We start from the raw sequence: 23225 nt of genomic DNA on the forward strand, positions 1-23225 counted from the left end.
AGGCGGGATCGACGCCGGCGGCCAACCGTGACTGCGTCCGCGGTTTTTCCAGAATGTTCGACTGCCGCCAGCCAATCAGCTCCGCCGGTCTTCAACGGCTCAACATCCGGGCGCCTGGCACCCGCAACTCCAGCCGGCTGCGGCCACCAGGTGAGCTCTGATTGGCTGCCGGCGGTTGGTGATCGAGCTCTGATTGGCCGCCGGCGGTTGGTGACCGAGCTCTGATTGGCCGCTGCGGGAGGGAGCCCACTCCCAGTTACTGTGAAGGGAGGAGAGGGGTTTGCCGAGCGAGAGTGAAGCGGCGTCATGGGAGTGGAAGTGGAGACTATAGTCCCGGGAGACGGTATGCGTTACCCGGGGGCGCGGGAACTGAGGCGGCCGCTATTTTACCCGGTCCAGCGGGGCGGGGCGGGGCGGAGTGGAGTGGGGCGGGGGGGTCGTCTTCGTTGATTCTAATCCGAATCTCTCTCTTTTTCAGGACGGACCTTCCCCAAGACGGGGCAGACATGCGTGGTACATTATGTGGGTGAGTAACGGGCTGAGTAGCCCCGGGGCTGGGAGTAGATCCCTGGTGCTGGGCCGCGGCTGCGAGTTGCTCATCGAACATAAGAATTAGGAACAGGAGTAGGCCATCTAGCCCCTCGAGCCTGCTCCGCCATTCAATAAGATCATGGCTGATCTGGCCGTGGACTCAGCTCCACTTACCCGCCCGCTCCCCATAACCCTTAATTCCCTTATTGGTTAAAAATCTATCTATCTGTGACTTGAATACATTCAATGAGCTAGCCTCAACTGCTTCCTTGGGCAGAGAATTCCACAGATTCACAACCCTCTGGGAGAAGAAATTCCTTCTCAACTCGGTTTTAAATTGGCCCCCCCCCCGTATTTTGAGGCTGTGCCCCCTAGTTCTAGTCTCCCCGACCAGTGGAAACAACCTCTCTGCCTCTATCTTGTCTCTCCCTTTCATTATTTTAAATGTTTCTATAAGATCACCCCTCACCCTTCTGAATTCTGAGTAAAGACCCAGTCTACTCAATCTATCATCATAAGGAAACCCCCTCATCTCTGGAATCAGCCTAGTGACTCATCTCTGTATCCCCTCCAAAGCCAGTATATCCTTCCTTAGGTAAGGTGACTAAAACTGCAGGCAGTACTCCAGGTGCGGCCTCACCAATACCCTGTACAGTTGCAGCAGGACCTCCCTGCTTTTGTACTCCATCTCTCTCGCAATGAAGGCCAACATTCCATTCGCCTTCCTGATTACCTGCAGCACCATGGGTCCGGATCCTGGGACTAGGAGTGGATCCATGGCGTGGGGAGAGGCAGGTCCCAGGGATATGAGTGGATCTCTCGGGTGGGGAAGGGAAGGGGCAGGCCAGAGTCTGGGGTTATATGGAGCGTGGGCATGTTGTCTGCGAGGAGGATGCTATGAGGCTGCAGAGTGACTTGGATAGGTTAGGTGAGTGGGCAAATTCATGGCAGATGAAGTATAATGTGGATAAATGTGAGGTTATCCACTTTGATGGTAAAAACAGAGAGACAGACTAGGAAAAGGGGAGGTGCAGCGAGACCTGGGTGTCATGGTACATCAGTCATTGAAGGTTGGCATGCAGGTACAGCAGGCGGTTAAGAAAGCAAATGGCATGTTGGCCTTCATAGCGAGGGGATTTGAGTACAGGGGCAGGGAGGTGTTGCTACAGTTGTACAGGGCCTTGGTGAGGCCACACCTGGAGTATTGTGTACAGTTTTGGTCTCCTAACCTGAGGAAGGACGTTCTTGCTATTGAGGGAGTGCAGCGAAGGTTCATCAGACTGATTCCCGGGATGGCGGGACTGACCTATCAAGAAAGACTGGATCAACTGGGCTTGTATTCACTGGAGTTCAGAAGAATGAGAGGGGACCTCATAGAAACGTTTAAAATTCTGACAGGTTTAGACAGGTTAGATACAGGAAGAATGTTCCCAATGTTGGGGAAGTCCAGAACCAGGGGTCACATTCTAAGGATAAGGGGTAAGCCATTTAGGACCGAAATGAGGAGAAACTTCTTCACCCAGAGAGTGGTGAACCTGTGGAATTCTCTACCACAGAAAGTTGTTGAGGCCAATTCACTAAATATATTCAAAAAGGAGTTAGATGAAGTCCTTACTACTAAGGGGATCAAGGGGTATGGCGAGAAAGCAGGAATGGGGTACTGAAGTTGCATGTTCAGTCTTGAACTCATTGAATGGCGGTGCAGGCTAGAAGGGCCGAATGGCCTACTCCTGCACCTATTTTCTATGTCTGCAAATCTGTGTGCAGCGGATTGTGGGGGCTGGACTGCACTAACTAACGGATGCTCAGGATCCCGTTACACCGTTCCTCCTATTGTTCAGAGCGGCTGGTGTTGGACTACGTCAACGCTTGGCCTTGGCAAACAAGGGCCCATTTGCAGATCATGTGTTGAGAGCTGGTACACCTCGACGACTTGTATTTAAATAGCGCCTTTAACGTAGTGAAACATATAAACATAGAAAATAGGTGCAGAAGTTGGCCATTCAGCCCTTTGAGCCTGCACCACCATTCAGTATGATCATGGCTGATCATGCAACTTCAGTACCCCATTCCTGCTCTCTCTCCATACCCCTTGATCCCTTTAGCCGTCAGGGCCACATCCAATGCCCTTTTGAATATATCTTAACGAACTGACCTCAACAACTTTCTGTGGTAGAGCATTCCACAGGTTCACAATTCTCTGAGTGAAGAAGTTTCTCCTCATCTCGGTCTTAAATGGCTTACCCCTTATCCTTATACTGTGACCCCTGGTTCTGGACTTCCCCAACATCGGGAACATTCTTCCTGCATCTAACCTGTCCAGTCCCGTCAGAATTTTATATGTTTCTATGAGATCCCCTCTCATCCTTCTAAGCTCCAGTGAATACAGGCCCAGTCGATCCAGTCTCTCCTCATATGTCAGTCCTGCCATCCTGGGAATCAGTCTGGTGTACCTTCTCTGCACTCCCTCAATAGCAAGAATGTCCTTCCTCAGATTAGGAAACCAAAACTGTACAAAATATTCAAGCTGTGGCCTCACCAAGGCCCTGTACAACAAATGCAGTAAGACTTTCCTGCTCCTATACTCTCATCCTCTCACTATGAAGTCCAACATGCCATTTGCCGTCTTCATCGAATGCTGTACCTGCATGCCAACTTTCAATGACTGATGTACCATGACACCCAGGTCTCGTTGCACCTCCCCTTTTCCTAATCAGTCACCATTCAGATAATATTCTGCCTTCCTGTTTTTGCCACCAAAGTGGATAACCTCACATTTATCTACATTATACTGCATCTGCTATGCATTTGCCCACTCACCTAACCTGCCCAAGTCACCCTGCAGCCTCTTGCCATCCTCCTCCACAGCTCACACTGCCACCCAGCTTAGTGTCATCTGTAAACTTGGAGATATTACACTCAATTCCTTTGTCTAAATCATTAATGTATATTGTAAATAATTGGGGTCCCAGCACTGAACTTTGCGGTACTCCACTAGTCACTGCCTGCCATTCTGAAAAGGACCTGTATATTCCTACTCTTTGCTTCCAGTCTGCCAACCAGTTCTCTATCCATGTCAATACATTACCCCCAATACCATGTACTTTAATTTTGCAAACTAATCTCTTGTGTGGGACCTTATCAAAAACCTTTTGAAAGTCCAAATACACCACATCCATTGGTTCTCCTTGTCTACTGTACTAGTTATAACCTCAATAAATTCTAGAAGATTTGTCAAGCTTGGACCGATCCTGTCACTGCTTTCCAAATGCGCTGCTATTACATCTTTAATAATTGATTGCAACATTTTCCCTACTACCGATATCAGGCTAACCAGTCTATAATTTCGTGTTTTCTCTCCCCTTTTTTTAAAAAGTGGGGTTACATTAACTACCCATGAGTCCATAGGAACTGATCCAGAGTCTACAGACTGTTGGAAAATGACCACCAATGCATCCACTAGTTCTAGGGCCACTTCCTTAAGTACTCTGGGATGCAGACTATCAGGCCCTGGGGATTTATCGGCCTTCAATCCAATCAATTTTCCTGACTAGTAAGGATTTCCTTCAGTTTCTCCTCTTGCTAGACCCTTGGTCCCTTAGTATTTCCGGAAGGTTATTTGTGTCTTCCTTCGTGAAGACAGAACCAAAGTATTTGTTCAACTGGTCTGCCATTTCTTTTTTCCCCCATTATAAATTCACCTGATTCTGACTGCAAGGGATCTATATTTGTTTTCACTAATCTTTTTCTCTTCACATATCTAGAGAAGCTTTTGCAGTCAGTTTTTATGTTCCCTGCAAGCTTACTCTCATACTCCCAATGCACTTCACAGGAGTATTGAGATTTTAAAACATTGAAACTGAGCCGCAGAAGGAGAAATTGGGACAAGTGACCAGAAGCTTGGTCAAAGATCTTAGAATAAGGGGCTGCCCATTTAAAACTGATGAGAACATTTCTTCTGACGGCTGTAAATCTGTGAAATTCGCTGCCTCAGAGCTGTGGAAGCTGGGACATTGAATAAATTTAAGACAGAAATAGATAGTTTCTTAAACAATAAGGGGTTATGGGGAGCGGGCAGGGAAGTGGAGCTGAGTCCATGATCAGATCAGCCATGATCTTATTGAATGGCAGAGCAGGCTTGAGGGGCCGTATGGCGTATTGCTCCTATTTCTTATGTAAGAGGTAGGTTTTAAGGGGCATCTTGTGTGAGGAAAGAAGAGGCAGAGAGGTTTAGGCAGGGAGTTCCAGAGCTTAGGGCCTCGGTGACAGAAGGCACAGCCACCAATGGTTGTGCGATTATAATCAGGGATGCTCGAGGGCAGAATTAGAGGATCACAGATATCTTGTGTGGGGCTAGAAGAGATTGGAGATGAGGAGGGGCATGGGCCATGGAGAGATTTGCAAACAAAGATGAGAATTTTGAAATCGAGGCGTTGCTTAACCAGAAGCCAGTGTAGGTCAGCTAACACGGATGATGGGTGAGCGGGACTTGGTGTGAGTTAGGAAACGGGCAGCCGAGTTTTGGATCACCTCTAGTTTACGTAGGATAGAATGTGAGGCCAGCCAGGAGTGCGTTGGAATAGTCAAGTCTAGAGGTAACCGCATGGATGAGGGCTTCAGCAGTGGATGAGCTGAGGCAAGAGCAGAGAGAAGCGATGTTAGACGTAGAAATATCAAGAAGCAGCAACATTTTTTGGGAGGGATCACATTATAATGGCTGGTTTGTGCAGCTCGTGTTGTAAAATTATAGGTGTTTTTTTTCTTAAAAGCTGTCAAACCTGTGAGCTGAAATTTTCTAGCATAACGGCATGTCGATTGTGGTAACTTGCTTCTCAGGATACGTGCAGAAGAGAAGCAATGATGGTCAGAAATATCTGGCATTGGATTATTTCACAGGATGGCCATGAGGCTTGGGGCATTTGGCAGAGGGTTGTGTCTGAGACAGAATCGCTCTACTAGGTGAAACCTCCTCCAGCCCTATAACCTTCAGAGAACTCTGCATTCCTCCAACTCTTGCATCTCTTATTCCCTTTGCCTCACCATTGACGGCCGTGCCTTCATCCGTCAGGCTCTGGAATTCCTTCCCTAAACCCCTCCGCCTCTCCTTTTAAGACGCTCCTTAAAATCTACCTCTGACTAAGCTGTGACACCCATCAGAATATCGCCTCCTTTGGCTCGGTGTCAACTTTTGTCTGATTACACTCCTGAAGTACCGTGGGACATTTTACTATATTAAAGTTGTTGTAGATGGGTATAAATTTAAGATAATTATTAAAAGATCAAAGAGAAAAGTTAGAAATTACTTTGTGCAGAGTGTTGCAATTTGTAACTGCCTATGAGAATCCATAATACATTTTCAAAGGGAAGTGCATAAATATTTGAAAAAGAAAACTTTAAATGTATGGGCAATGGGACTGAGTGGATAGTTCTGAGATCTGCCACAAACATGATGTACTGAATGGCCCATCAGTGTTATAAAATTCTATAATTTAACACGATCTGAGTGCATATGCTTGTAAATCCTATTGGCTTTGAGGAAGAAACACAGTAACAAAAAAAATCCTAGGCTGCTATAAGTGCACTAGTTCTGTCAGCATTGAAAGGGAAAAGATGGGTTAGCAATTCAAGTGGCTGCAGCTGGGGTGAATGCTAGAAACTGACGAAGCAAGCTCGGAGAAGGGCAGAATAGCTACAGTCTCTGATTGTGTAGGAATTAAATGCTGGTTTGTGCCTTCAATGTGTTTCCTGCCCTTTGAGAGATTTCAACTGTTTAACTGCAGGTACTGTTTCAGTTGATAAATATGTTGGTAGATTGCTACTCTTTGTTTAAACAAAATGAGCAAAGAATTTCTCTTCTCTTTTCTCTTTCCCCCACCCCCCCCCCCTGCCAACCCCAGGTCAAACTAAATGCTATATTATTTAAATATTACCTTTTGGAAAAATAACATTAGCATTCAAGATGCATGAAATAAATCTAAAGAGTTAATTGGTCTGCTTATGATCATGCAAAACTAGATGTTGTGAATTTGACAGTCTTTTTACAGCCCGGAGGGTAGAACCCATATAACCCATGGGTTTATCTCTGATTATGTGGTATTATGATAGAGGGCCATATTATTCCTTTTCCTGGAATCTAAGAGCTGTTTTCCTTTCCATTGGGATTAATATCAGTTCTGTTATGTCCCGAAGGTGTGGCTGACAAAAGCTGCTGATCTGCTTGTTTTCGTATAGTTTTAGCTTTTCATTCTGTACCTGCAGTTTTCTCTGCCCTCCTATTGTGTATTTTGTCTTTATTTTCTTATTAAATCTATCTTCCACATAATAGAAAATGATGCTTCGACCTGAGTTCTTCGAACTCAATTGCATCGCACTTGCAGTGTTTTATGGGGGTGTTTTGTGATTGGCTCAAATATAGTGGGAATCCACAACAAATCAGTGTTAAAATGAAAGACTTAACAGTTTGTATTTATATGACGTTTTTAATGCAGAAAAATGTCCCACAAACTTCAATCTTGTAATCAGACAAAAATGGTTGCCAAGCCAAAAGAGATGTTAGGAAGGGCCACCAAAAAAACAAGCATCCAAGAACCAAAAGTTGCAATTAAATGCAGTAAGTGGCACAAAACAACTGATAGTGCCTGGGAAAAATATTAGTGATTTCAGGAGCCGTGTGCAATTCACTAGGTTATATGTCTCAAATTTCAATTTGTAGAATAAAAAAATCTAAAGTTAAATTATTCACCACAGAATCATTGTTTGCCCTTCTATTTATCTCTATTGTGTTGCACAGGCCTTCCCTCTTAAAAGAACTTGCCTGAGAGTACGTACAGTTTCCTGCAGATTGCATTCTTTGTTTTAAGAGCAGGCCTGGACCTGCTTGTGCAATTGGACTGATGTTCCTGGGACATGTTTTTTTATTTAGATGTGTTGAAGGTTTTAAAAAATATCATTACCTTTTTTTTAATGTGCAATTCAGTCACGTGTTTGCAGCCTCTCGCTCCATTGTGTGCAGAATGGACCTTATTTTCTGTTGCACATTTATTGTAATCTTTTCCTTTTTGTTACAGTTTGCTGTTTATTTTCTTGTCCTCACACTCGAGATGTGGCCTGTATATAAAGGCTCAGTTGTTATATTCAACTCCCCTTGAGCAAGACCGTTCAGAAGGATTTCCTAGTATTGTCTTGTCCTTTGAATAGACTTACAAAATTGGCTCCAAGATTGGGGTCTGTAAGATTGGCTTTTTAAAATTGGAATTGAAAAATTCTTCAGTTGAACAGAATTTTCAGCTGCATCTCCAGCTATACTGTTAATTTGTGAGTTCTCTGTATATAATTGGTCATGTGTTTGCTCAGGATGATCGTGAACTTCCTGTATATGTGGGTGTTTTTTCTCATTTCTTTTAATTCCCCTAACTTCCTTGTTTGTTTTTCCTTTGTCATGATTTGATTTTACGTTCCTACCTTCCTCTCTCTAAAGGACACACAACTGCTAGAGCCTGAAAATGTCAGTTTTCAGATAGCTCGAAGTCACGGCCTTCTGGCTAGCTGATGATGACAAAGATTCAGTCTGGAAATTCTTGTGTGGCATTGGTTTTAGTGGTTGAATGTGGGGCAGGGCTGGCTAGAAAAAGGAGTGACTCCATATACTTGCTGAGCAAAGACTGATTAGTTGGCTCAGGTAGAAGTAAGATAGGAAGAATTTCAGATCTAAGTACAAGTGGAAATTGCTTCTTTGGAATATTCTTGTCAACATTTAACTTTTTTTCACTTCATGTCCCTATACATGTAACCATGCTGCATTTTAGACTTAGTTGCTGGTATGGGGTTAGGGGGGTGGGGCTGTCTCCTGTGGCCAAGTAGCCGGCGCATCTACTGTTGGCAGCTGCCCCTCTCTGGAGAAGGATTTACTCCCTTCACCATTTCTTTCTGTCCCCCCCCCCCCCCCCCCCCCCCCCCATATATTTACCTGGGCTTATACTATTTCCTGAAGTGGTTTCTCAAACTGTCTCACCTCCAGGTCCTAATGGCAATGTTCCTTGCTGCTGGATGGGAGTTTACCTGCTGTGTCAAATTTGCATTTAGTGCCTTGGTTCAAATATGAAAAGTCAATAATTATTACATAACATACGAAATAGGAGCTGGAGTAGCCATTTGGCCCTTCAAGCCTGCTTTGCCATTCAACAAGATCATGGCTGATCTTCTACCTCAACTCCACCTTCCTGCATTATCGCCATATTCCTTGATTCCCTTTGTTCCCAAAAATTTATCGACCTCTATCTTGAATATGCTTAACGACTGCTCTCGGATAGAGAATTCCAAAGATTCACAAACCTTTGAGTGAAGAAATCTCTCCTCGTCTCTCCTAAATGGCCGACCATTTATTTTGAGACGATGACTCCGCGTTCTAGATTTTCCAGCCAGGGAAAACATAATCTCAGCATTAACCCTGTCAACATAAGAAATAGGAGTAGGCCATACGGCCCCTCGAGGCTGCTCTGCCATTTACTACGATCATGGCTGATCCGATTGTGGACTCTGGTCCACTTCCCTGTCTGCTCCCCATAACCCCTTAGTCCCTTATCAGTTAAGAAACTGTCTATCCCTGTCTTAAATTTATTCAATGACCAAGCTTCCACTGCTCTGAGGCAGCGAATTCCACAGATTTACAACCTTCTGAGAAGAAATTCGTCCTCATCTCAGTTTGAAATGGCCGGCCCCTTATTCTAAGATTATGCCCTCTAGTTCTAGACTGCCCTATCAATGGAAACATCCTCTCTGCATCCACCTTGTAAAGCCCTCTCATAATCTTGTACGTTTCAATAAGATCACCTCTCATTCTTCTGAATTCCAATGAGTAGAGACCCAACCTGCTCAACCTTTCCTCATGTCAACCCCCTCATCTCCGGAATCAACCTAGTGAACCTTCTCTGAACTGCCTCCAAAGCAAGTATATCCTTTCGTAAATATGGAAACCAAAAATGCATGCAGTATTCCAGGTGTGGTCTCACCAATACCCTGTATAAGCTTAGCAAGACTTCCCTGCTTTTATACTCCATCCCCTTTGCAATAAAGGCAAGATTCCATTGGCCTTCCTGATCACTTGCTATACCTGCATACTATCCTTTTGTGTTTCATGCACCAGGACACCCAAGTCCCACTGTACTGCAGCACTTTGCAATTTTTCTCCATTTAAATAATAACTTACGCTTTGATTTTTTTTCTGCTAAAGTGCATAACCTCACAGTTTCCAACATTATACTCCATCTGCCAAATTTTTGTCCACTTACTTAGCCTGTCTGTCCTTTTGCAGGTTTTTGTGTTCTCCTCACACATTGCTTTTCTTCCCATCTTTGTCTCATCAGCAAACTTGGCTACGTTACACTCAGTCCCTTCATCAGTCGTTAATATAGATTGTAAATAGTTGGGGTCCCAGCACTGATCCCTGCGGCACCCCACTAGTTACTGATTGCCAACCCGAGAATAAACCATTTATGCCAACTCTATTTTCTGTTCATTAGCCAATCCTCTATCCATGCTAATATATTACCCCCAACCCCGTGAACTTTTATCTTGTGCAGTAACCTTTTATGTGGCACCTTGTCAAATGCTTTCTGGAAGTCAAAATACACCACATCCACTGGTTCCCCTTTATCCACCCTGTTTTACATCCTCAAAGAATTCCAGCAAATTTGTCAAACATGACTTCCCCTTCATAAATCCATGCTGACTGCCTGACTGAATTAGGTTTTTCCAAATGTCCTGCTATTGCTTCTTTAATAATGGACTCCAAGCACAGATATTAGGCTAACTGGTCGATAGTTTCCTGCTTTTTGTCTGCCTCCTGTTTTAAGCAGGGGTTACATTTGCAATTTTCCAGTCTTCTGGGTCCTCCCCAGAATCCAGGGAATTTTGGTAAATTACAACCAATGCATCCACTATCCCTGCCGCTATTTCTCTTATGACCCTAGAATGCAAGCCATCAGGTCCAGAGCATTTATCTGCCTTTGGCCCTATTATTATCTTACTGAGGACCCGTATAGCCCCTTGACTATCCACTGTAGGGATATTGTTAGTGTACTACATAGAAACATAGAAAATAGGTGCAGGAGTAGGCCATTCAGCCCTTCGAGCCTGCACCGCCATTCAATGAGTTCATGGCTCAACATGCAACTTCAGTACCCCCTTCCTGCTTTCTCGCCATACCCCTTGATCCCCCTAGTACTAAGGACTACATCTAACTCCTTTTTGAATATATTTAGTGAATTGGCCTCAACAACTTTCTGTTGTAGAGAATTCCACAGGTTCACCACTCTCTGGGTGAAGAAGTTTCTCTTCATCTCGGTCCTAAATGGCTTACCCCTTATCCTGAGACTGTAACTCCTGGTTCTGGACTTCCCCAACATCGGGAACATTCTTCCTGCATCTAACCTGTCTAAACCTGTCAGAATTTTAAACGTTTCTATGAGGTCCCCTCTCATTCTTCTGAACTCCAGTGAATACAAGCCCAGTTGATCCAGTCTTTCTTGATATGTCAGTCCCGCCATCCCGGGAATCAGTCTGATGAACCTTCGCTGCACTCCCTCAATAGCAAGAATGTCTTTCCTCAAGTTAGGAGACCAAAACTGTACACAATACTCCAGGTGTGGCCTCACCAAGGCCCTGTACAACTGTAGTAACACCTCCCTGCCCTTGTACTCAAATCCCCTCGCTATGAAGGCCAACATGCCATTTGCTTTCTTAACCGCCTGCTGTACCTGCATGCCAACCTTCAATGACTGATGTACCATGACACCCAGGTCTCGTTGCACCTCCCCTTTTCCTAATCTGTCACCATTCGGATAATAGTCTGTCTCTCTGTTTTTACCACCAAAGTGGATAACCTCACATTTATCCACATTATACTTCATCTGCCATGCATTTGCCCACTCACCTAACCTATCCAAGTCACTCTGCAGCCTCACAGCATCCTCCTCGCAGCTCACACTGCCATCCAACTTAGTGTCATCCGCAAATTTGGAGATATTACATTTAATCCCCTCGTCCAAATCATTAATGTACAATGTAAACAGCTGGGGCCCCAGCACAGAACCTTGCGGTACCCCACTAGTCACTGCCTGCCATTCTGAAAAGTACCCATTTACTCCTACTCTTTGCTTCCTGTCTGACAACCAGCTCGCAATTCATGTCAGCACACTACCCCCAATCCCATATGCTTTAACTTTGCACATTAATCTCTTGTGTGGGACCTTGTCGAAAGCCTTCTGAAAGTCCAAATATACCACATCAACTGGTTCTCCCTTGTCCACTCTACTAGAAACATCCTCAAAAAATTCCAGAAGATTTGTCAAGTATGATTTCCCTTTCACAAATCCATGCTGACTTGGACCTATCATGTCACCTCTTTCCAAATGTGCTGCTATGACATCCTTAATAATTGATTCCATCATTTTACCCACTACTGATGTCAGGCTGACCGGTCTATAATTCCCTGTTTTCTCTCTCCCTCATTTTTTAAAAAGTGGGGTTACATTGGCTACCCTCCACTCGATAGGAACTGATCCAGAGTCTATGGAATGTTGGAAAATGACTGTCAATGCATCCGCTATTTCCAAGACCACCTCCTTAAGTACTCTGGGATGCAGTCCATCAGGCCCTGGGGATTTATCGGCCTTCAATCCCATCAATTTCCCCAACACAATTTCCCGACTAATAAGGATTTCCCTCAGTTCCTCCTCCTTACTAGACCCTCTAACCCTTTTTATATCCGGAAGGTTGTTTGTGTCTTCCTTAGTGAATACTGAACCAAAGTACTTGTTCAATTGGTCTGCCATTTCTTTGTTCCCCGTTATGACTTCCCCTGATTCTGACTGCAGGGAACCTACGTTTGTCTTTACTAACCTTTTTCTCTTTTACATATCTATAGAAACTTTTGCAGTCCGTCTTAATGTTCCCTGCAAGCTTCCTCTCGTACTCTATTTTCCCTGCCCTAATCAAACCCTTTGTCCTCCTCTGCTGCGTTCTAAATTTCTCCCGGTCCCCAGGTTCACTGCTATTTCTGGCCAATTTGTATGCCACTTCCTTGGCTTTAATACTATCCCTGATTTCCCTTGATAGCCACGGTTGAGCCACCTTCCCTTTTTTATTTTTACGCCAGACAGGGATGTACAATTGTTGTAGTTCATCCATGCGGTCTCTAAATGTCTGCCATTGCCCAGCCACAGTCAACCCCTTAAGTATCATTTGCCAATCTATCCTAGCCAATTCATGCCTCATACCTTCAAAGTTACCCTTCTTTAAGTTCTGGACCATGATCTCTGAATTAACTGTTTCATTCTCCATTCTAATGTAGAATTCCACCATATTATGGGCACTTTTCCCCAAGGGGCCTCGCACAACGAGATTGCTAATTCCTCTACCGTAAAGACTGATACAAAATATTTGTTCAGAGTTTCTGCCATCTCCATGTTCCCCATCACTAATTCCCCGGTCTCGTCCTCTAAGGAACCAACATTTACTTTAGCCACTCTTTTCCTTTTTATAAACCTGTAGAAATTCTTGCTATCTGTTTTTATATTTCGTGCTAGTTTACTTTCATAATCTATCTTCCCTTTCTTAATCTTTTTTTATTCGTTCTTTACTGGCTTTTAAAAGCTTCTATTCTTCTGTACTCTCACTAGTTTTGGCCACTTTGTATGCTGTTGTTTTTAATTGGATACCATCCTTTATTTCTTTAGTTAGCCACGGATGGCTATCTTTTCTTTCCTCCTCATTGGAATATATTTTTCTTGAGTTATGAAATATCTCCTTAAATGTACGCCACTGTTCATCAACTGTCCTACACTTTAATCTATTTTCCCAGTCCACTTTAGCCAACTCTGCCCTTTGTAGTCTCCTTTTATTTAAGCTTAGTATGCTGGTTTGAGATCCAACTTTCTCGCCCTCCATCTGAATTTGAAATTCAACCATGCTATGATCACTCATTCCAAGGGGATCCTTTACTAGGAGATTGTTTATTAATCCTGTCTCATTACACAGGACCAGATCCAAGATAGCCTGCTCCCTGGTTAGTTCCATTACATACTGCTCAAGGAACCTGTCCCTTATGCACGCTTTGAACTCTTCCTCAAGGCTACTCTGACTAATTTGATTTGTCCAATCAATATGGAGGTTAAAATCACTCATGATTATTGCTGTTCCCTTTTTACAAGCCCCCACTATTTCTTGGTTTATATTCCGACCAACAGAGTTGCTACTATTAGGGGGCCGATAGACTACGCCCACCAGTGACTTTTTCCCCTTATTATTCCTTATCTCCACCCAAACTGTTTCAACATCCTGATCATTTGAGCCAATATCGTTTCTCACTATTGCAGTGATTCCATCCTTTATCAACAGAGCTACCCCACCTCCTTTTCCTTCCTGTCTGTCCTTCCGAATTGTCAAGTACCCCTGAATATTTAATTCCCAGTCCTGGTCACCTTGCAACCATACCCATTTGTGCCGACAGCTCATCTAATTTGTTACAAATGCTGCGTATCATTCAGATAGAGCTTTTAAATGTGTTTTCTTACCATTTTCTCCTGCTGTGGCCCCAGTTTCTGATACACTCTTATGTTTATAGATTCTGTCACGATCTGGTTTTCGTAATGCTATCCTGCTCTATTGCCTTCACCTTGTTCTTTGAGCTTTTCGGTTTCTGCTCACCTGCTCAAGCCCCTTAAGAATTTTATATCGATCACCTCTCATTCTTTTAAACTCTAGGGAATATAGGCCTAGTCTACTCAATCTCTCTTCATAGGGCAATCCCCTTATCCTAGGAACCTTTGTTGCACTCCCTCTAAGGGAAGTATGTCTTTCTTGTTAGAGATGAGAACTGTACACAGTACTCCAGGTGTGGCCTCACCAATGCCCTGAATAATTGCAGTAGGACTTCTTGACTCTTATATCTGTAGTGGGGAAAATGCTTGAAGCTATCATTAAGGAAGAAATAGCAGGACATCTAGATAGGAATAGTGCAATCAAGCAGACGCAACATGGATTCATGAAGGGGAAATCATGTTTAACTAACTTACTGGAATTCTTTGAGGATATAACGAGCATGGTGGATAGAGGTGTACCGATGGATGTGGTGTATTTAGATTTCCAAAAGGCATTCGATAAGGTGCCATATAAAAGGTTACTGCAGAAGAGAAAGGTATGCGGAGTCAGAGGAAATGTATTAGCATGGATCGAGAATTGGCTGGCGAACAGAAAGCAGAGAGTCGGGATAAATGGGTCCTTTTCGGGTTGGAAATCGGTGGTTAGTGGTGTGCCACAGAGATCGGTGCTGGGACCACAACTGTTTACAATATACATAGATGACCTGGAAGAGGGGACAGTGTAGTGTAACAAAATTTGCAGATGACACAAAGATTAGTGGGAAAGCGGGATGTGTAGAGGACACTGAGAGGCTGCAAAGAGATTTAGATAGGTTAAACGAATGGGCTAAGGTTTGGCAGATGGAATACAATGTCGGAAAATGTGAGGTCATCCACCTTGGGTGGGGGGGAAACAGTAAAAGGGAATATTATTTGAATGGGGAGAAATTACAACATGCTGCAGTGCAGAGGGACCTGGGGGTCCTTGTGCATGACCCCAAAAAGTTAATTTGCAGGTGCAGCAGGTAATCAGGAAGGCGAATGGAATGTTGGCCTTCATTGCGAGAGGGATGGAGTACAAAAGCAGGGAGGTCCTGCTGCAACTGTACAGGGTATTGATGAGGCCGCACCTGGAGTACTGCGTGCAGTTTTGGTCACCTTACTTAAGGAAGGATATACTAACTTTGGAGGAGGTACAGATACGATTCACTAGGCTGATTCCGGAGATGAGGGGGTTACCTTATGATGATAGATTGAGTAGACTGGGTCTTTACTCGTTGGAGTTCAGAAGGATGAGGGGTGATCTTATAGAAACATTTAAAATAATGAAAGGGATAGACAAGATAGAGGCAGAGGTGTTGTTTCCACTGGTCGGGGAGACTAGAACTAGGGGGCACAGCCTCAAAATATGGAGGAGCCAATTTAAAACCGAGTTGAGAAGGAATTTCTTCTCCCAGAGGGTTGTGAATCTGTGGAATTCTCTGCCCAAGGAAGCAGTTGAGGCTAGCTCATTGAATGTATTCAAATCACAGATAGATAGATTTTTAACCAATAAGGGAATTAAGGGTTATGGGGAGCGGGCGGGTAAGTGGAGCTGAGTCCACGGCCAGATCAGCCATGATCTTGTTGAATGGCGGAGTAGGCTCGAGGGGCGAGATGGCCTACTCCTGTTCCTAATTCTTAAGTTCTTATACCATAATCCCTTTGTAACAAAAGCTAACATACCATTTGCTTTCCTAATTGCTTGCTGTACCTGCATGTTAACACTCATGATTCGTGTACAAGGACATCCAGGTCCCTTTGAATGCAAACATTTCCCAGTCTCTCGCCATTCAAAAATATTCATGTTTTTGCTACCAAAGTGGATAACTTCACACTTCCCCACATTGTATTCCATTCGCCATGTTCTTGCCCACAGTCTATATCTCTCTACAGCCTCTTTGCGTCCTCCTCACAGCTTACTTCCCCACCTAACTTTGTATCATCAGCAAACTTGGACACGTTATACTTAGTCCCTTCATCCAAGTCATGAATATGTCTAAATTGGCATATTTAATACCATTAACCCTCAACATGGGGAGAGAAAAAAATGTAGATTCATCTATCGCACTGTATGAAGACTGCGCCAACATTTGCCATAAAAGTGGCACTATTAAACTATTTCCCCAATGAAGTAGAGTGGACTTTGATCCAGTGATTTGTACATCTCCTTCTGCTCGTATGTCCAATTTCATTAGGAAGCTTGGGCCGGGCAGGTACTATCATAGCCTGCATGGTATTTGGGGATTCTGTGTTGTGCTTCCAAAGAAGCACCATTTTATAAACACGGTCTTATTGTAACAATGTTGGATATTATTCCAGGGAGGTGGGAGATGGCCATTCACTCAGAAATAGCCCAAAACCTGATGAACAGGGGAAAACCATAGTCTGAGAATAACCCCCTTCTCAGACACATCAGTAAGTAACTTGTCTAAAATGCAGTTCCTTTTCATGTAATTATACACTTGACCAAAATTTTAAAATTGAGGTCAACACATCAGAGCTCTGGGGAGAAAGGGGAGCAGATCTGAGCGGGTTTTGCATTACCTCGATCTGGATTTGAGAGTAGTCCAATTTGGCAGCTGAGGGACTTGATTAAAATCCAGTTTTTACTATCTACTATTTTGAGTCTTGTGTATGATTGCATTCAATGGATAATTGTGTGAATAGCAGAAGTTGAAGGACTACTGGTCTACTTCAGCATGAAGCCTATAACCACCTCTGGTGGCAGAATTAGAGGAGAAATGCAGCACAGAACAGTCGTCTGAATTAAGCCACTTTATATTAAATTGCTATGATTTGACAGATTACAGACTCAATATTTTACTGCTTACCATTACCAACAGGGACGCTGATGGATGGAACAAAGTTCGATTCTTCTCGGGACCGAAATGCACCATTTAAATTTATAATTGGTCGAAAAGCGGTCATCAAGGGCTGGGAAGAAGGATTATCTCGGGTAAAAAGAAACTTGAATTCTGTCTTGTGTTTCTCCACCTTGCCCTGAAGGTGCTGACTCTCTTACGGGGTTACACTTCCATAGGTGCCATACTTTGCACAAGTGACATTAATTCATGTGCGAGCATACACCGTGCCAACAGGCTATTTCACTGTGGAGCATCACACCAGAGTCCTCACTAGACATGCGGATGTGCTCTTTTCAAGCAAGAGTCCCTAGTTAATAATCAAGTTGAAGTCCGTGCTGTTTTTTTTTCTTTCTGTGAAACTGAGCTAAATTTCTCTCCAGTTTGTAGAGGAAGCTTATAGCCAAAGTAGGCCAGACATGCATTTATATAACAGCTTCTCGCATCTTAGTCATCCCATAGCACTTTACAAAAGGTAATTAGTTGTATTTAAATAGTTATTATGTAAGCAAACTGAATACACATGACCCTAAAGGTTGCTTCATTAAAGTGATTTCACCCCTCAAAGCAATTATGTGATCTGAATTCATGAATATTGGAACATGACCCAACATCTTTACAATGTCATATAAAATGTTTGTAAGGGAAGTGTACCCCAAACCCTCCCTTGCAACCATGTGAAAGGACTAATTTGCTCTGTTCAACCTTTGGTTTTTCTCCATAATCTCTATCTTAAAATTAGGGCGTGCCCATTTAGGAGTGAAATCAAGAAGCAAATTTTCACAAACTGGGAGTTTGGAACCATACAGAAGGGGATTGAGAGAGTCTGGTAATAGCAGTTCAGTAGAATATACTTACCCTTTAACCGCATTTCTGTGTGGTTGTTAAAGAAGCCGAGAGAAAATATGTTACCTAGTAGAATAATCAGTCTGTCTACCCTCCTCCCACCCACAATAACCTGCCCATGCTTGGGTACAGTCTGGTCCCTTGGGTGAGGTACTACAGAGCTGCTGCTGTCTGTGGAACTGTACTCCAGCAAGGATCAATGCCTTCAGAAAGGATTTTTGACTCCCAAGATTAAAATCTCAAACTAATGTTTTTTTATATACAATTCACTTTCTCAACTTTCCACCATTGTGGGAGCACTATCAACTATAATTACTGCAGCGGTTCTAACGGAATGTCATCAACTTGAAACGTTAACTCTATCTTCCCCTTTTCACGGACTGCCTGCCTACCCTGCTGAATATTTCCAGCATTTTCTGTTTTGAATTTGGGTTATCTGAAAGTAGACTTGTACGTGAGCTGGACCTGCTGTCTGGACGCAGCAGAATCTATTCCCAGTATTTGTTCTTGAATAGGAAAGAACCTTTTTAAAAACATTGGGGACTCGCAGGTGCATGAATTGTTAGATTCATTCGCATATGGAGAATACTGGCATCTGCTTTAAAACGCCCTGTAATTTTTTTGGGGGGGAGGGAGGGGGTTTCTGGAGTGATTATTGTACAAAGCAAAATAAACTAATCGCAAACACCAAAAGCTTTACAAATTAAGATACTTGGTTGCAACTGTCCTAAAATCATATTTTACAATGAAAAGCTAATGGTTACAAACAATCAGAACAGGCTTAGCAATCTAATGACTGTAAGGAGACACAACTTATGAACATCCATTTTAGATTTAATAAATCAGATGAAAACCATCTTGAACCTACACTTAAAACATGTAAACATCTTGTAGGCATAACAAAAATCTAGTCGCAACAAAGAATGCATGCCTGAAATGTTTCTAGCATTTTCTGTTTTTGTTTCTTTTAAAACATACTTCCTGTATTTGTTGCAGGATTTTGAACTGTGTTACATAGAAAATATGTGCAGGAGCAGGCCCTTCGAGCCTGCACCATCATTCAATAAGATCATGGCTGATCATGCAACCTCAGTACCCCACCCCTGCCTTCTCCATACCCTCTGATCCCTTTAGTCGTAAGGGCCTAACTCCCTTTTGAATATGTCCAACGAACTGGACTCAACTTTCTGTGGCAGAGAATTCCACAGGTTCACAACTCTCTGGGTGGAAAAAATTTCTCCTTATCTCAGTCCTATATGGCGTACCCCTTATCTTTAGATAGTGACCCCTGGTTCTGGACTTCCCCAACATCGGGAACATTCTTCCTACATCTAACCTATCCAGTCCCGTCAGAATTTTATAAGTTTCTATGAGATCCCCTCTCTCATTCTTATAAATTCCAGTGAGTATAAGCCTAGCCGATCCAGTCTTTCCTCACGTCAGTCCTGCCATCCCGGGAATCAGTGTGTTGAACCTTCACTGCACTCCCTCAATAGCAAGCACGACCGTCCTCAGGTTAGGAGACCAAAACTGCACACAATACTCAAGATGTGGTCTCACGAAGGTCCTGTACAACCTCCCTGCCCCTATACTCAAATCCCCTTGCTATGAAGACCAGCATGCCATTTGCTTTCTTTACTGCCTGCTGTACCTGCATGGCTAACTTCAATGACTGATGTACCATGACACCCAGGTCTCGTTACACCTCCCCTTTTACTAATCTGTCACCATTCAGATAATCTGCCTTACTGTTTTTGCCATCAAAGTGGATAACCTCACATTTACCCACATTATACGGCATCTGCCATGCATTTGCCCATTCACCTAACCTGTCCAAGTCCCCCTGCAGCCTCTTGGCATCCACCTTGCAGCTCGCACTGCCACCCACCTTAGTGTCATCTGCAAACTTGGAGATATTACATTTCAGTACTGGTTAAGTGAATTCTTGGTTGGAGAAATTCTGAAGTGAGCCCAGCAAATGACACTGTCTGTATATTTCCCCCTGTTCACCATTACAATGCAGAGGCCACTGATATTTGGGGATGTCTTTGTTGCTTCAATGATGTGTTTCAAAACCTGTTACTATTCCGTTGTGCTCAATGTGTTACTCTTGTATTTCAGATGAGTGTTGGGCAGAGAGCAATACTGACCTGCACCCCTGACTTTGCTTACGGAGTCTCTGGTCACCCTGGTGTCATTCCACCTAATTCTACTTTGATTTTTGACGTAGAGCTCTTGAGACTTGAATGAAAGCATTATTTGGTAGGTGGAATTGCAATATGGTGAAGATGACACGCACAAAATAATTCCATACCTTTTTTAGATCAAGATCTGCTGTCTTTAACAAAGAAAATTGTAACCTGGAGTAATTTTTTTTGACAGGTTTGTCTCCTGCTTTTGGCACATACACATGGACGAGCTTGAAGAATGTGCATTCAATGTGCAGGGCCTGGCTCTAATCGCACTACATTTACCTTATCCATCTACAACATGCTGTATGTCAGCAACAAACCTGCTTCTCACATCATGTATCTTTTGGGCTGTAACTTAAAATCTGATGATCTTAATGCTGAACTTTATTTTTTTATTTTATTTTTTTTAAATCATTATTTGCTTTCTGAGAGACTAAGTTGCACATGATCATGTATTAACATCAAGGTTCCTGTCCAGTAGAAAGGAAAGCAGATCATTTGACAACTTAATATTCAATTGTTAAAGCATAAGATAATCAATTTGAATTGACTTGATGCATTGAAAAGCCATAAACTGAACATTAACCAGTGACAACATGGCCATGCAGATTGCAGTCTTTTTAAACTTGTCCATCTTTGTATAGAGAAGATTCACTGTTGTGGCCTGCTTGTATTGCCTAAACGTACTCGCGTGCCAATAATGTCAACACAAACTAATCATTCAGAATTTATCTAAAATTGGGGGTGAAGTTGATCCAAGATCAAAGATTCAAAGCTCTGGGTTTTTTGAGGAAGGAAATCTGTTTAACTAATGTCAACACCTGCTTCAATCTTTTCACGCAGTACTTTTCTCTGCTGGTTTACAGGCTCAGTCCAAGTCGCGTTTAACTTTGCATTTTGTCATTTCACCAACACCTATCTCGTGCTCATTTGATTCGACGCGTGCTAGTATCCTCGATAGGGTCTGGTCTTTTATTTCGACACAAAGTTTAACTTGGGACAAAATGATCGAGCATTCTCCTGAATGTTGTTTAGAGCCCAGCACTGGGTCGGAATCAAGACTGATTTTTATTTTGGGAGGGAGGGCGCTGATGTGTAAATTTATACATTTCCAAAAATTACTATTGCCTGATACAAATGGATGATTCACACTTGTCTGCAGAAGGCATCCAGTGGCAGCATTATGTAGGTTGGGAATCATAGGAAAGGCAGCAAATCATGGGGGCTGGCATACTCTACTGCTGAATGGTGTAGGGACCATGAACGTGGCTATGCCGCTGCACCTTGACCAGTGGGATATTTCTATTGTGCCTGTCCCAGTATTATTCCAGGTTCCACATTAGTTTAGTGACTATTTCCTCTGAAATTTCCCTTGCCTCACATTTTTTCCTTTGGTGGAACAGTCAGTGTGTCCCTTTGCAACTAGTTAAATAGGTGCTAGCAACATTTGTAAGCAAGAGATGCTGGTCATCATCACTGCCATCCCTTTCAATTCTCTTCAGTGTGGCTTATGATCTTTTCATTGCACTGTAAGCTCTGTGATCAGCAATTCAATGAGTTTGAAAATGCTTTTACAATAAAAATGCTTTCTACCAGTTTCTGGTCTGATGTTTGTGTCTTTTTAAAAACTTTACCTCTCAGCCTGGTGGATAGATGATGGAGCTGTGGGTATTGATCAGGGCACAGTCCACACCTCTGCTTGTCTGTTCTTCCAGCTGAAAGGGATCTACTGAGATGAAAAGGAGGCCATTTGGCTGTTGAGCCGTGCTTTAGAGTTGGGATTCTGCTCTGTTGCCCGGTGGAGAAAGCAGCTGCCCAGTGTGGCATATTATAGGCACAGACACAAGACCCTGTTGCATTGCGGTACAGTATGTTACAATATTTCAGAGATTAGTCCTGATCCTGTTACAATTCTAACACTGCTAACTGCAAAAAGAAGCTTCCATAGTGTCAGTTTTTCTCAGTGACCACACATTCACCTTTGAGTTTCAAGGTTGTGGATTCAAGCCCTGTTCTAGGACTTGAGCACAAAATCTAGGCTAACATTTCACTACAGTACTGAGGGCGTGCTGTGTTGGAGGTGCTGTCTCTTCGATGAGCCGTGTAACTGCCTGTTCGGGTGGATGTAAAAGATTCCCACTCATTTTTGGAAGAATTGGGAATAATGCTAGCCTGGTCATTATTCATCCTGCAACCACCATCCAAACAAGCTGCAAACAGCATCTGCACATCAACTTCACTGAAGCCCTTTATGATGTGGAGTAACTGAATTAGCCTGATGCAGGATTAACAATTCTACTTTTTACTGCTGGGTTCCATATAAGAGTTCATGTGGACTTCCCCAGCCCCCAACACTGCCACAGTCAGCCTTTTCTCAGTGGGTATCACTCTCGCCTTGTGTCAGAAGGTTGTAGGTCCCACTCCAAAGACTTGGAATGCATAAGCCTGGTTGACACCCCCAGAGTACTGCACTGTCGGAGGTGCTGTCTCAGGCTCAAGAAGAGCAGGGGAGATCTCCCAATGTCCTGGCCAGTATATATTCCTCAAACACCTTAAAACATCTGATCATCTAACTAATTGTCATTTATGTGACCTTGCTATACGTAAATTGGCTACATTTCCTACTTTACAACAGTGACTACACTTCAAAAATATTTCATTGGCTGTAAAGTGCTTTTGGAACATCCTGAGGTGAGGTACTATATAAATGCAAGTTCTTGAGAGCACTGAAAATTACAACCAGCAGTCAATACAACAACAGCTTGCATTTATTTAGTACAGTCAACATAGAAAAATGTTCGATAGTGCTTGCATTACTCTTGGCAGGGTAACACCAACATAAACACCAGTTCATTGATTCTGAAACTTGGGTGGGAAAACTGGGTCATAAGTTATGTGCTTGTACTTTACTTGGCCTTTTCCCTTAGTTTAAGAATTGGTGATTGTGCCAGTTAGAATATATGTGCTATAGGGCTGCTGACATGCAAACCACGATGTTCAGATCTTATCCACATGATAAAATTCTCAGCAAGTACATTTTAAAGCAGTAAAGAGCAGCTTCTGGATCTTAAGAGTTTCATTTTGCTAACTTCACTTATGTTTCAAATTGTCGGGAG

At 43.2% G+C, this 23225-nt stretch overlaps 1 protein-coding gene across 1 annotated transcript; it reads left to right on the forward strand.

The window, feature by feature from the left end:
* Positions 1-243: 243 nt before the first annotated feature.
* Positions 244-21704, forward strand: LOC139277655 (peptidyl-prolyl cis-trans isomerase FKBP1A-like). Its single transcript, XM_070896413.1, has 5 exons — positions 244-343; positions 479-526; positions 17054-17166; positions 20039-20179; positions 20300-21704. Exons 1-4 carry the CDS (start codon positions 307-309, stop codon positions 20165-20167), a joined length of 327 nt encoding a protein of 108 aa, XP_070752514.1. The 5' UTR covers positions 244-306; the 3' UTR covers positions 20168-20179; positions 20300-21704.
* The last annotated feature ends 1521 nt before the right edge of the window (positions 21705-23225 follow it).

The sequence above is a fragment of the Pristiophorus japonicus genome, chromosome 12, assembly GCF_044704955.1.
Source record: "Pristiophorus japonicus isolate sPriJap1 chromosome 12, sPriJap1.hap1, whole genome shotgun sequence".
Taxonomy (NCBI): domain Eukaryota; kingdom Metazoa; phylum Chordata; class Chondrichthyes; family Pristiophoridae; genus Pristiophorus; species Pristiophorus japonicus.

What these genes read in the sequence shown, in the direction of transcription:
- LOC139277655 (XM_070896413.1), top strand. Translation starts at nt 307, where the DNA reads ATGGGAGTGGAAGTGGAGACTATAGTCCCGGGAGACG. An exon ending in GACTATAGTCCCGGGAGACG is followed by an intron (nt 344 to 478) that starts GTATGCGTTACC and finishes TCTCTTTTTCAG; the next exon opens with GACGGACCTTCCCCAAGACG. An exon ending in ATGCGTGGTACATTATGTGG is followed by an intron (nt 527 to 17,053) that starts GTGAGTAACGGG and finishes CATTACCAACAG; the next exon opens with GGACGCTGATGGATGGAACA.